This window comes from Garra rufa, unplaced genomic scaffold, assembly GCF_049309525.1.
Source record: "Garra rufa unplaced genomic scaffold, GarRuf1.0 hap1_unplaced_021, whole genome shotgun sequence".
NCBI classification, from domain to species: domain Eukaryota; kingdom Metazoa; phylum Chordata; class Actinopteri; order Cypriniformes; family Cyprinidae; genus Garra; species Garra rufa.
Window position 1 is genome coordinate 244,051 of NW_027394296.1, and position 14,557 is coordinate 258,607.

General features: G+C 31.7%; 2 protein-coding genes across 2 annotated transcripts in view; one reads left to right on the plus strand and one right to left on the minus strand.

The window, feature by feature from the left end:
- LOC141315353 (elongator complex protein 2) overlaps positions 1-7,540 on the minus strand; it is a 36,992-nt gene extending 29,452 nt beyond the window's left edge. The window contains exons 1-8 of the mRNA XM_073832687.1: positions 7,409-7,540; positions 7,066-7,144; positions 6,808-6,878; positions 5,024-5,165; positions 3,197-3,274; positions 2,903-2,967; positions 2,758-2,824; positions 369-512 (exon numbers count right to left, since the gene is read on the minus strand). Coding sequence (XP_073688788.1) covers positions 369-512; positions 2,758-2,824; positions 2,903-2,967; positions 3,197-3,274; positions 5,024-5,165; positions 6,808-6,878; positions 7,066-7,144; positions 7,409-7,540 — 778 coding nt within the window. The remainder of the gene's footprint in view (positions 1-368; positions 513-2,757; positions 2,825-2,902; positions 2,968-3,196; positions 3,275-5,023; positions 5,166-6,807; positions 6,879-7,065; positions 7,145-7,408) is intronic.
- Positions 7,541-7,795: 255 nt separating this feature from the next.
- LOC141315356 (protein Abitram) lies at positions 7,796-10,698 on the plus strand. The gene is made up of 6 exons (XM_073832690.1): positions 7,796-7,947; positions 8,112-8,163; positions 9,429-9,558; positions 9,678-9,754; positions 10,105-10,174; positions 10,274-10,698. The coding sequence occupies exons 1-6, from the start codon at positions 7,881-7,883 to the stop codon at positions 10,406-10,408; spliced, it is 531 nt and encodes a 176-aa protein (XP_073688791.1). The 5' UTR covers positions 7,796-7,880; the 3' UTR covers positions 10,409-10,698.
- The last annotated feature ends 3,859 nt before the right edge of the window (positions 10,699-14,557 follow it).

The following is a 14,557-nucleotide window of genomic DNA, read 5'->3' on the forward strand; positions in this document are numbered from 1 at the left end:
GTAACTGGCATTACTTATTTGAAAAACTCAGATATTTTCTTCTAAATCCAAAAGTAATGCATTACTTTGCTAGTTAGTTAAAAAAAGTAATATGATTACATAACTCGCATTACTTGTAGTGTGCTATCCCCAACAATGTTCATTACTTGAAGTCATTACTAGACAAAGTCTTGCATTTGGATCCTGGCAAGTTCATTTTAGGACTCGGATTAGAAAATATTATATATGTAATTCTTGATTTTGTGTTTCTATTTCTATAGGCCAAGACATGGTTTCAAAAGAGATAATCAAGCAGCTAATCAACTCAACAATATTTATACAAGTCATTACACAATTGAATTACAATCACACAAAACCTCCAGCCTCACCATCTCCAGACACTTGAAAAACATTCTCCTTCATTTTGATAACGGCGTCAGTCTGCTGGTCTGGCTCAGAGGCAGTCTTGGCAAACAGTCTCCACACTCTGATCAGACAGTCCTGTGAACAGCTGGCTAGCCAGAGCTCTCCATCTACACAAAAAAGTAGTATGTGAGGCTTTCCCACTTGTATTTTTCAGTTACAGTGCCTTTAGTTGGCAGCAAGTGCCTGTTTCATGCATTATTTAAGAATGTGAGAGTGAAAACAACAATACTGGCTCCTTAGGGTGGTGCATTTTATATATCCTTGGACTATTTCACTGCCAGTATTGTATCATATGTATTTAATGGGTCTTAGACTTCAACTCTAAAGCCAAAATTCACGAAAACATTATGCACATCATATTTCACCCCACAATTGCTTTGATGTTTTTCATGAGCTAGTTTGTAATTAAAATCAGCTTAAAATGTGCACAAACACATAAAACCATTTTAATTTACTGTATCACAGTAATGAGAAGTCCAAGACCAGATTCTACTTTTCTATGTGGATTTATCTCCAAGTAAAACAGTAAATTTGGATGGTCCATATGTTTTAATAAATAGCCAATAAAATAATGATAATCATTTTAGAAAGAAGCAACTAAATAGTCAAATTATTTATTTAATTATGCTTCACAGAAAGCTGTAAAATGTTTATCTGCTAATTATTTTAAAAGTCTATTGCATGTTATTACATATCTATTACATATTACATGTGTAATATATTATTTTTGGAATAAAAATTCAGTAAAAACAGTAACATTGCAAATGATTACAATCTATTTATTCCCACAAAGCACCTTTTTTGTGTAATTAATTAATTAATTAATTAATGTTTCTTTTTTCCCCACAAAAGACTGTAAAATGTTTTAGATGCTTTCTTGCTAATTTACTAAAGAATTATTACATGTGCCAAGCCTGCATTTATTTGAATAAAATTACAGTAAAAACAGTAATATTGTAAAATATTACAATTAATTAATTCCTACTAAGCATTTATTTTGTCATTTATTTATTTATTTTCCCCCCACAGAAGGCTGTACAATTTTAAACGTTTATCCGCTAATTTATTTTAAAAGTCCATTGTGTGTATCAAGGCTAATTTATTTCAATTAAAAAATACAGTAAAAACAGTGATATTGCAAATTATTACAATCTATTTATTCCTACAAAGCACTTTTTTTGAGTCATTTATTTATTTATATTTATTTTTGTCCCCACAGAGAGCTGTAAAATTTTATAGATGTTCATTTGCTAATTTATTAAAACGTTTATTATGTTTACCAAGGCTGCATTTACTTGAATAAAAAAACACACAGTAAAAACAAAAATATTGTGAATTATTACAATTAATTTATTCCTACAAAGCATTTATTTTGTCATTTGTTTATTTATATTTATTTTTTTCCCCACAGAAGGCCGTAAAATTTAAATATGTTTATCCGCTAATTAATTTAAAAAGTCCATTATGTATTTCAAGGCTAAATTTATTTTAATAAAAATGCAGTAAAAACAGTAATAATGTGAATTATTACAACCTATTTATTCCTACAAAGCACTTTTTTGAGTAATTTATTTATTTGTTTATTTATTTATATTTCTTTTTCTCCCCACAGAGGGTTGTAAAATTTCATAGATGTTTATTTCCTAATTTATTAAAGTCTATTATGTTTACCAAGGCTGCATTTACTTGAATAAAAACATTATTTTATTTATTTTGTCCCCAACAGAAGGCTGTAAAATTTTAAATACATTTATCTGCTAATTTATTTAAAAAGTCTACTACATCTATCAAGGCTGCATTCAAAAAAACAGTAATTTAGTGAATTATTACAATTTATTTATTTATACAAATCACTTTTTGAGTCATTTATATATTTATTTATTATTTCCCTCATGGAAGGCTGTAAAATTTGAAATGTTTATTTGCTAATTTATTAAGTATTAACTAAGTTAGTAAGTCTTTTAAATTTATAAAAATACAGTAAGAACAGTAACATTGCAAATTATTTATTCCTGTGGTAACAAAGCTGAATTTTCAAATTATTAAAGCTGTGTTGCTTGATATTTTGGTTTCATTTTTCTTCAGGATTCTTCAATTAACAGTAAATTCAAAATAATAGCATTTAATGTAGGTAACATTAAAAACGACTGTAACAAAATGTGTAATCAATGAAATGCATTAAACATATTACTTTCTTCTCAAAAAAAAAACTGACACCAAACTATTAAATGGCAGTATAAGTACTAAATGCATGTTTTTGTATGGGGTCTTACGGTCATAAAACATGCTTCATTTTACTTCCTCTTAAATAAAATACTTTCTAAGCACATTTATTCCATTCAGAGGTCCTACCTTTAGTGGCCCACTCCACACATCGAACCCAATCCTCATGTCCTGTCAGAGTCAGAAGCCTCTGAAACTAAACACACGCCCAGTTAACATCACACACAAAATACAAACATCATTAATATAAAGCAAAGACATCTGATAGTCTTACCTGTCCATTGAGCTGCACATACAGGTGAACTTTGCTGTCATCTCCCCCACAGGCAAGTACTGGAACTGCAAGAGATGTAATTATCCTCCTCATTCACACGAATACACAAGGCAGACAAGTCACTAAGTCTATTCACAGCATCTAGAAGCAAAATACAGCTACAGTCCAGACGTGAATAATGTAAGAGGCAGACCAACGTCACCCCCAGGACACATTTAAAGCACAGAATGAGATTTTAACATGATAGGGCTGGACAATATAGCAAATCAACATGGAACAGCAGGCGCAGCTTACCTCTGCTGCCTGGCAACAGCGCCAAGGAGACATCCATCATGAACCCGCTCCCAAAAGATACGGTCTGAAGGCATTCAGCTAATGAAGAGAACAGAAACACCTCACATGAAAATGAACCTGTCTAAGTCGTGATGAATTCTTATTAAAAAAATAATAACTTATTTTAAATTAGGCTATTATTAATCCAAAAAAATATCGATATTAGACCAATTACCCGGAAAACCAGAAATCATCTCCTGTGCTAATTTAAAAAAAAAAAAATAATGCACTCAAAAGAAGTTGGTTTCTGCGTTTTGGCAGACAGCTCATTAGATTACTGTCATTTTAATGTTAGCGGAATGATGCAACTCATCATCATCATCATCGTGTGACTCAAAAGTTTGTCAAAACAATACAGAAATATTGCATTTACCCTACTATATATTGCTTTCACGTGCCACTTTTTAAATAGTCAATAAAATTTTACTCTCTCTGTACATCAGAAAGAAAGCAGGTGAAACGAATAAATGATGCCTGTGCTTTCACTTAGAGTTTACAATTCTAATTGTTTTTAAGGAACAAAAATAGAGTTACAACCAGTTTTGATCATAATGAGCCTCTACTTATAACAAGTTAAGGTGACTTGTATGAAAAAAAGTCAACAAACAAGGCATGTATACAGTATATATATATATATTAGATATAGGGCTCAAAACAATGAAAGTTTAATATGGCTTTAAATTTTGTCCTGTTTAACTTGACTTCTCTAAGCAAAAATTATAACTATTATACATTTTACTATGATAAACAGAGAAAAAAAGTCATTCAGTGTAACAATAGTTCATATACTAAAAAATCTTGTCAGGTGTATTTAGAACAAGAATCATTAGATGACATTAAAAGATTCTTTTTAAAGAATTTTTTGTTATGTTGCTGCCTTATGTTAAACTGCTTTAAATGTATTTTTCCCCACATCAATCTACACTCTATACACCTTAATGACAAAGCAAAAAAAAAAAAACATACATGTTTTTAACATCTTTGCACATGTATTAAAAAAAAAAAAAAAAAATGATTCCATTGCATAAGTATTCATACCCTTATCTGGGACAGTTGAAATAAAGCTCAAGAGCGTTCATATTGCTTGTAGATGTTACTACACTTTGAGTGAAGTTAACCTGTGGCAAATTCAATTGAATGGGTATGATTTGGAAAGGAACACATTTAAAAGTTCTAACAGCTGAAAAAGCATATTAGAGAATAAACCTAGCCCTGAGGTAAAAAATAAGATAAAATAAAAAAACTGCCTGCAGAGCTCAGAAAATGGATTGCATCAAGCCACACATCTGGGGAAGAGTTCAGAAAAAAATCTGCTCCGTTGAAGGTTCACAGAAGCATGCAGTCTTAGTTACCCTTCATGGAAACAACAGGACTCTTGCATTGTAACATTATAAAATGTCTTTACTGTGAATTCAATGTATCCTTGCTGGATATATATATATATATATATATATATATATATATAAATAAATTACTGACTTACTGAGTACAGCAGTGCATATTAAATATATACACACACATTTAGAATATTTCTATTTGTTGTACTATTTACTTTTTGTTGTTCTTAGTTGCTGACATCAGTGGCAGATTCTACTGTATCTCTAATGACAAACTGATTTTGAACTACTGTATATGCGCTACTTTTCATTTACAAGAACCAACCAGCAGATGTCAGGCTTGGAAAATTTGAAAAGTCCTTATTAAAAAAAAAACAAAAAACAAAAACATTGACTGCATATTTTACAATTACACTTTTATGATGAACAGAAAGCTTACTTCCTATTTTACCTGTATCAGAACTGCATGTCCAGAGTTTAACAGTGGAGTCAGAAGACGCTGAGGCCACCAGTAATTGAGAGGAGGATAGAGACAAGGCATCCACTGCACACACAGGCCCTGAGTGGCCTGAACACACTGCGCATGCTGTGAACTGCAGCAGAAGATGGACAAACTCAACCCCATTTGCATTTATTCATTTACAGACAAATTTAACAGAATATCACAAATTTAAAGTCCATAACTGACAAAGTTGGGTCATTTCTGTTCTGTAGTTTCTTTTGGACATTTAACATGCCGATTTCTGTAATTTTATCAAACAGGATGGTTTACAGTGTGACAAAAAAAAAATCTGATAATCTTTCAAATCCATTTCTAAAACTATTTTCCCTTGTTTTTCCACCGGATTATACCATTGAGGATCTGAGCAAATTGCAACAAACCTATTAAGATAGGAAAACAATTAGTTACAATGGTGTGAAAAAGTGTTGGCTCCCTTAATGATTTTTTTTTTTTTTTGCATGTTTGTCACACTTTCATGTTTCAGATTATCAAAGAAAATTTAAATATTAATCAAAGATAACACAAGTAAACACAACATGCAATTTTTAAATGAATGGGTTTTTTTATAAAGGGAAAAAAATTCAAACCCACTGTGTGAAAACCCAGTGGACAGTGATATAAAAATCAGACCTAGCTAATAAATAAATAAATAAATAAATAAAAGGCCGCCTAAAAATTCATCTTTATGTTTACACTACCAGTCAAAAGTTCTTGAACAGTAAGATTTTTAATGTTTTTCAAGAAGTCTCTTCTGCTCACCAAGTCTGCATTTATTTGATCCAAAGTAGAGCACAAACAATACAAATTTGAAATATTTGTACTATTTAAAATAACTGTTTTCTATTTGAATATATTTTGAAATGTACTTTATTCCTGTGATTTCAAAGCTAAATTTTTAACATCACTACTCCAGTTACATGATCCTTTAGAAATCATTCTAATATTCTGATTTGCAGCTAAAAAAAAAAACATTTTTTATTATTATGTTGAAAACAGCTAAGTAGAGTTTTTTTCAGGTTTCTTTGATCAATAGAAAGTTAAGAAGAACAGCATTTATCAGAACTATAAATCTTTTGTAACATTATAAATGTCTTTATCATCACTTTTGATCAATTTAAAGCAACCTTGCTAAAAAAAAAAAAAAATAAAAAAAAAAAAGTATTCATTTATATAATTTCTTTCCCAGAAAAAAAAACTTATACTGACTTCAGGCTTTTCAATGGTATAGTGTATACTGCTACAAAAGCTTTTCATTTCAGATAAATGCTATTCATCAAATAATCATGAAAACAATGTACTCAACTGTTTTAAATACTGATAATATAATAATAATAATAATAATAAAGTTTCTTGAACAGCAAAACAGCATATTAGAATGATTTCTGAAGGATCATGTGACACTGAAGACTGGAGTAATGATGCTGAAAATGTAGCTTTGATCACAGGAATAAATTACATTTTAAAATGTATTCAAATAGAAAGCAGTTATTTTTCAAATAGTCAAAATATTTCACAATATTACAGCTTTTGCTGAAGAGAAGAGCAGAAGAGAATTCTTTAAAAAGCATTAAAAATCATACTGTTCAAAAACTTTTGACTGGTAGTATACGTTAAAAACAAATGCATCTTTAAAAGCTGTTTATTTTTTATTTAAAATTTTATCCAATGTACTGCACAACAGAAACGACTCAGTGTTGTCAGTGTTGATATTTGTTTTTATTGTAAACACATACCTTCCCATCCTGCTTCTCCCAGACAATAACATTATTATCTGATCCACCAGATACCAGCTGGGTTTCTGAACCTGGAGAAATAGACAGCTTATGTTTTTACAAGTTCCTTTGTTTTAATTGTGTCTTAAAGTGACAGAGAACTGAATAATGGCTGTGCATAAAAATACAAGATTTCATACTTTTTCATACCTCTGAAACTGAAATACCTGTTACAGCCTATTTTACATTTATTAATGATGGTTAAAGTAAAACACTTACTGCAGTCTTGTTTGTGAACCCACTGGACAGCATTCACCCTTCCGGTATGTTTATTCAGCAGCTCAACGATTCTTATTTCCTGATAACAATTAATAAACAAATTGGATAAGACAAACCAGTCACAATCTCACAGTCACCTGTCACATTTCTTTTCTGACAGTTTATTAAACACTAAAGACATTTACTATAAAACGGTTTCATCCGAATGTATACTCCAAACATGGGTATTAGTTTATAGTTTGCACATTACTGCATTAATCGGAATTTATAAGTTCATAATAACATGCCACAGAGCATCACCATCATCTTAACTAAATCAAGTGAACAATCATATAGCTAGTACCTGTGGATTATAAAGGGCAACTGAATTACATGTCCCAAATGCGATGAGACCCCCTCTGCCCCATGACACAACATTAGGAGTGCGATTTGCACAACAAGAAACATGACATGTGTCCATTACATGCGCTGCCATCTTCGACGCTGCTGTGTGTTACACTTAAAAAAAACCGGGAGAATATGCCACGATAGTAGTTCCTGAAAGAGGTATTTAAAATATGTTTCTCTAAAAATACAGTTGAACTGGATTGAATACCAATTGGTTTGCATTTATTATCAGACCCAAGACGTTATTCAAAACACCCTCAGATAACGCAATTTAGCGTAACCGGATGTAAATTCAGACCGGACATTTTTTTGTGTGACTTGATTTGTCGTCCGGCTTCAAACATCACTGTTTAGACATGAGCAGAGTGTATCAGCCTCTCTAAAGTGTTTTTTTCTTTTTTAAAATAATTGCTGTCGGTGGTGTTGATATGGAAGACACTGAAAAGAAAGCCCCATCAGTAATCGATCGTTATTTTACTCGCTGGTATAGAACTGGTAACTAATATATTCTGATCGGTATTGTCAATTTTGTCAGCATTTGTCAATTGTTTTCACTGCAGCTTAATGCATGTTTAAATTAGCGCTCAAAGGCGTGTTTTAATATGTACTTTTAACAAACGTTAAGATTAATTGCTGTGTTGGTGTATATTCTTGTGTAGATCTGAAAGGAAAAGCATGTGAGGATCACTGCATTCTACAGCACTCCAACAGGTAACGTTAACTTAGATATATTCTCTATACATTCTTTTTACTGTGCAGTTTTCTGAGTGTTTGTTCAACTACGTAAACTTTTGCAAACTTTATTTTTATTTAAACTAGCGGATAGCAAGTTTAATGTATGTTATATAAGTATCACATTATAACTCTCTTAGAAACTATTTAATGCATCGTTTGTATATATTTAAATCTGTACATGAATCCCAGATCCAGACTTTAAATCTTAAAAACTATAGATATATTATTACATATTTTAAACCACAATAATCTAAACCAACTATAGAGGTTTTGCACTTAAATCACGATTTGGTAAGTTACCCGGATGCGCGGATTACAGCATGGACTGCACATTTAATATACTACTAAATACATGTTTTACTAACGTATGCTGTCTAAACCACGAAAATAACGTGTGGAAGCTGCTAAATCATATAGAGAAGGACTTAGTAAGCAGGAAAAAGTGCAATATTTTGACAAAGTTTGTTAGTTAATAGGCGGTAAAGATGAGTATGAGCAGTATTAATTAAGATATTAGCCTAATATTTCACCTACCTGACCAGGGGGGTGTTCCGTAAACCAAGTTTACCAAATAAGTCAGGCTTATTTCAGTTAGTCTGACTTATTTTGAGCCAAATCAAGTGACAATAAGTCAGACTAACTGAAATAAGCCTGACTTATTTGGTAAACTTGGTTTATGGAACACCCCCCAGAAATGATAAGAACAAGCACGAATGTTGTCAAGATTCTTGCACTCAGTTTGGCCAGCAACAAACGTCTTCTTTCCTCAGACAGTCTTTTGCACTCCTTTCCTTGATTTGTTATAACTTTTGGCAGTCTAGTACTCCAAATGTTTTTCCCGGTCTGACCGACTAGCAAAGCCCAAAACATGACAATATTTGGCCATTTTCAGCTGCAGTAATCTGGAAAATATGCAAGTTTCGCTTGGTTCACTGGCATTTTTTACGTTCAGTGCCACCAATTAATGACGCTTCGTGAAAACACTCTATTTATATTTATTGTATGACATGGTTCATATACATTCTTCAGAAATTTTGAATACTTACACAGTCAACTAATTTGATTAACTAATAGATTCTAATGATATAGATTGAAATGCACCATGTTGGAAATGTTCATAATGCAATGAATGCCCATATGTCCACTCTTCTTTATTTTCATAAGTGTTGATAGTTGGAGAAAAAACCCTCTAAACTTACCTTTGCTGTGAAAGCATAACTCTTTCTTCTTCTTCTTATCAGGATATGCGTCATCACACTTGCAGAGTCTCATCCTGTCTTTCAGAATGGGCGAAAAATTAAAAACATAAATTACCAGATCAGCGATGGATGCAGCCGTCTAAAGAACAAGGTGTCTGGAAAGTCAAAGCGAGTGAGTATCTTTGCCTTTGATTTTCACTTTGAATACACTACAGGGTTTTGATTAATTACTTGTATATCTTAATTTACACTTTCCCTGAACATGATCACCAAGTATGATTTATTCTGCAGGGTGGTCAGTTCCTGACAGAGTTTGCGCCTCTGTGTAGAATAACGTGTACAGATGAACAGGAATACACTATATTCAGGTCAGTTACACAGACTGCCATTGGATATCTACCTTTTTCTTTAACACGGAAGTAAGTCTATGGGTGAGACTTACATTTCATTAGCCGCTTTAGGGAAATAGCGAGAAGAAGAACAACATGCAGTAAACAGTAAAACTGTTTGCACTACAAACCAGTGTGTTCATCATTAAGATAATACATTCAAATAATATGGCAAAACACACCAATTTGCAATAACAAGCAGCAAAACAAGCCGTTTTAGACAGCTAAAAAAATTTACAAATGGCTGTGCCAACTCCTACATGAAGAAAAAGGTGGATACATTGAGTTTCTACAATCTTAAAATGTCAATTCACTTCTTATTTCCCCAGCTGTATCAGAGGACGTCTCCTAGAAGTAAATGAAGCCATTCTGAACAAGCCAGATCTGTTATTAGAAAAGGTGACTTTCATTACAGCTTAAAATATAAAATGAAAAATCTCCTTTTAACCTTTTCCAAAATGAAGATGTAAATGTTAATTGTGCATTCTTTTGTCACAGCCTTCCACAGAGGGATACATAGCGGTAATATTGCCTAAATTTGAAGAGAGTAAGAGTATCACTGAAGGCCTTCTGACCAGAGAACAATATGAAGAGGTTCTGACGAAAAGAAACCAACAAGAAGAGCCTTGCTGAGATCAATTTGCACTTTGAAGCTGCTGACTGACTGACTGCTGAGTCTCTTTTGAAGAATAATTGCTTCAAGCAGGTAAAAACGTCAGAGGGATCATGGCTATGTGCCACTTACATAAAAAAAAAAAAAAAAAGACAATTTGAAGAAAAGAAGACTTGTCTGCTGGATCCAGAACAGTCTTGGATTTCACTGGAGTGCATTTTGTTGGACCACTATTCATTAGATGTGTAACAATGCCAGTGTCATGGGTATTTAGTTTGTTTCATTAAAAAGGGTTTAATTTGAGAAGTAACAGGTCTGTCCTCAAAGACTCATTATTTCCCTTCTGGTTGCTATAAAACTGCTTATAGCTCTAACTTTTTGGAGATCATTATAGTCTGAGTAAATGCTAAAAAAAAGTAACAGCTCCCTTCTGAGCGTATTCAACTGCCTCTTATATGTTTATGTTTTTATTCAGTTACAACTAAGGACAGTGCTCTTAAAACAATTAACAGCCATCTGAACAGTAATTTTCCCAAAGAGATTGTACAGATAATAAGTTACATACATTTACATAACATAACATGAAAAACTGCATGCGTCATGTGCATGAATAAATCACTCAGACATAAACATTTAAGAAAAATAACGTATATTTAGATTTTGTTTCTGATTTCACAATCATTCAATGGTCCAACACTAATACAACTCAAGGTCATAGCTGCACAGTCATCTCTAAAGCTTATGGGTTTGACTGACTTAAGTAGAAATTGGAGAAACATTTTAGCAAAGTATCAACTAGAATCTGTGTGTGAATGGAAACCCAATTCTGAAGAGCCTTTTAATCTGTGCCATACTAAAGTTGCTCTTCAGTACACGACAGCCTAAACTATTGATTTATATACCGTCTGACTCTAACCTTTTAGGTTAAATGTACCAAAGCTTGACTTATATTGTTAGGACTGACGTAAAAATACAAATCACAGTGACCTACAAGGCAGTCAATACTATTACAAGGCTGTCACTCCTACGCAAGTACATTTAAAGGGACAGTTTGTCTGAAAGTGAAAATTCCGTCATTATTTACTTGCCTTCAAGTCGTTCCAAACCTGTATGATCTTTTGTGGAACATAAAGATGACGTTTTGAAATATGTTTCAACTTTTCTTGACCATAGAATAAAAGTCAATGGGGTTTTTAAAGACTTCCGAATCACTTATTTGTGTTTCACAGACGTCATACAGGCCTGTTTCCACATACAAGTGTATAGAAGCCACTGAATTAAAAATAAAAAAAGGTTGTAGCGACTTATTTTACAATTTAGATTTTTTTTTTCTCAGAACTGTGAGAAAAACTTGCAATTCTCAAAAATAAAAAAAGAATTGCGAAACATAAGCTCACAATTTAGATTTTTTTTTTACTCAGAATTGCATTTAAACTCACAATTGTTAGAAATAAACTAATTCTGACTTTTTTCTCGTAAATCTGTTTATATCTCGCTATTCTGACTTTTTTTACTGAGTTTATATCTTGCAACTTTTTTCTTAGAATTGACATTTAAATTTAAGTTATAGTCAGAATTGTGAGATATAATTTTACAATTGCGAGATATATTCTCAATTCTGACTTTTTTCTCAGAATTGCATGATATAAACTCACAATTGCGAGAAATAAAGTCAGAATTGTGAGATAAAAACTCACCTTTTTTAGTTTATATCTTGCAATTCTGACTTTTTTCTTAGAATTGACATTTAAATTGGCAACTGCAAGTTATAAAGTCAGAATTGCATGATATTAACTCGCAATTCTGACTTTTTCTCATAAATTTAAGTTTGTATCTTGTAACTGACTTTTTTTGTAATTGCAAGTTTATATCTTGCAATTCTGACATTTTTCTCACAATTCTGACTTTCTTTCGTAGAACTGACATTTAAATTTGCAATTGTGAGTTATAAAGTCAGAATTGTGAGATTTAAACTCAACTCTGACTTTTTTCTCAGAATTGCATAATATAAACTCACATTTGTGAGAAATAAAGTTAGAATTGTGAGATAAAATGTGAGACTTTTTTCATAAATCTGAGTTTGTATCTCGCAATTCTGAATTTTTCTCAATTGCAGGTTTATATCTCACAATTCTGACTTTTTTTCTTAGAACAAACATTTAAATACGCAGTTGCAAGTTATAAAGTCAGAATTGTGAGATATAAACCCAATTATGACTTTTTTCTCAGAATTGCATAATATAAACTCACAATTCTGACTTTTTCTCGTAAATCTGAGTTTGTATTCCGCAATTCAGATTTTTTTTCACAATTATCTCGCAATTCTGACTTTTTCTCGTAAATCTGAGTTTGTATTCCGCAATTCAGATTTTTTTTTCACAATCATCTCGCAATTCTGACTTTTTCTCGTAAATCTGAGTTTGTATTCCGCAATTCAGATTTTTTTTTCACAATCATCTCGCAATTCTGACTTTTTCTCGTAAATCTGAGTTTGTATTCCGCAATTCAGATTTTTTTTCACAATCATCTCGCAATTCTGACTTTTTCTCGTAAATCTGAGTTTGTATTCCGCAATTCAGATTTTTTTTCACAATTATCTCGCAATTCTGACTTTTTCTCGTAAATCTGAGTTTGTATTCCGCAATTCAGATTTTTTTTCACAATTATCTCGCAATTCTGACTTTTTCTCGTAAATCTGAGTTTGTATTCCGCAATTCAGATTTTTTTTTTCACAATTATCTCGCAATTCTGACTTTTTCTCGTAAATCTGAGTTTGTATTCCGCAATTCAGATTTTTTTTTCACAATTATCTCACAATTCTGACTTTTTCTCGTAAATCTGAGTTTGTATTCCGCAATTCAGATTTTTTTTTCACAATTATCTCGCAATTCTGACTTTTTCTCGTAAATCTGAGTTTGTATTCCGCAATTCAGATTTTTTTTTTTTCACAATTATCTCGCAATTCTGACTTTTTCTCGTAAATCTGAATTTGTATTCCGCAATTCAGATTTTTTTTCACAATTATCTCGCAATTCTGACTTTTTCTCGTAAATCTGAGTTTGTATTCCGCAATTCAGATTTTTTTTTCACAATTATCTCGCAATTCTGACTTTCTCGTAAATCTGAGTTTGTATTCCGCAATTCAGATTTTTTTTCACAATTATCTCGCAATTCTGACTTTTTCTCGTAAATCTGAGTTTGTATTCCGCAATTCAGATTTTTTTTTCACAATTATCTCGCAATTCTGACTTTTTCTCGTAAATCTGAATTTGTATTCCGCAATTCAGATTTTTTTTCACAATTATCTCGCAATTCTGACTTTTTCTCGTAAATCTGAGTTTGTATTCCGCAATTCAGATTTTTTTTTTTTCACAATTATCTCGCAATTCTGACTTTTTCTCGTAAATCTGAGTTTGTATTCCGCAATTCTGACTTTTTCGTAATTGCGAGTTTATATCTTTCAATTCTGACTTTTCTCGCAATTCTGACTTTCTTTCTTAGAATTGACATTTAAATTTGCAATTGCAAGTTATAAAGTCAGAATTGTGAGATAATTTCTCAAAATTATGAGTTTATATTTCAGAATTGAGATATAAAGTCAATTTTAACTTTTTTTCTTAGAATTGCATGATATAAACTCACATTTGTGAGAAATAGTCAAAATTCAGACTTTTTTTTGTAAATCTGAGTTTGTATCTCGCAATTGACTTTTTCCCCATTGCGATATTATATCTTGGAATTCTGACTTTTTTTCTTACAATTGTCACTTAAATTTGCAATTGCGAGTTATAAAGTCAAATTTTGAGAAACTATTTCAGAATTGCGATATAAACTCAATTTTGACATTTTTTTCTCGCAAATGCAAGTTTGTATCTTTTTCTCAGAATTGTGAGATTTAAATTCCCAATTGCCAGTTATAAAGTCAAATTTTGAGGGTTCTCAGAATTGTGAAACTATAACTCGCAATTGCGATTTATATTTCACAATTCTAACTTTACAACTTACAATTGTGAGTTTATATGACACAATTCTGACTTCTGACTGATTTCTCAAAATTATGTAGACTCGCAATTAATTTTTTTTTTTTTTTTTAATTTAGTGGCAGAAACAGGCTTCCATAGGAATGACTTGAGGGAAAGTAAATGATAACAGAAAGTTCATGTTTGGGA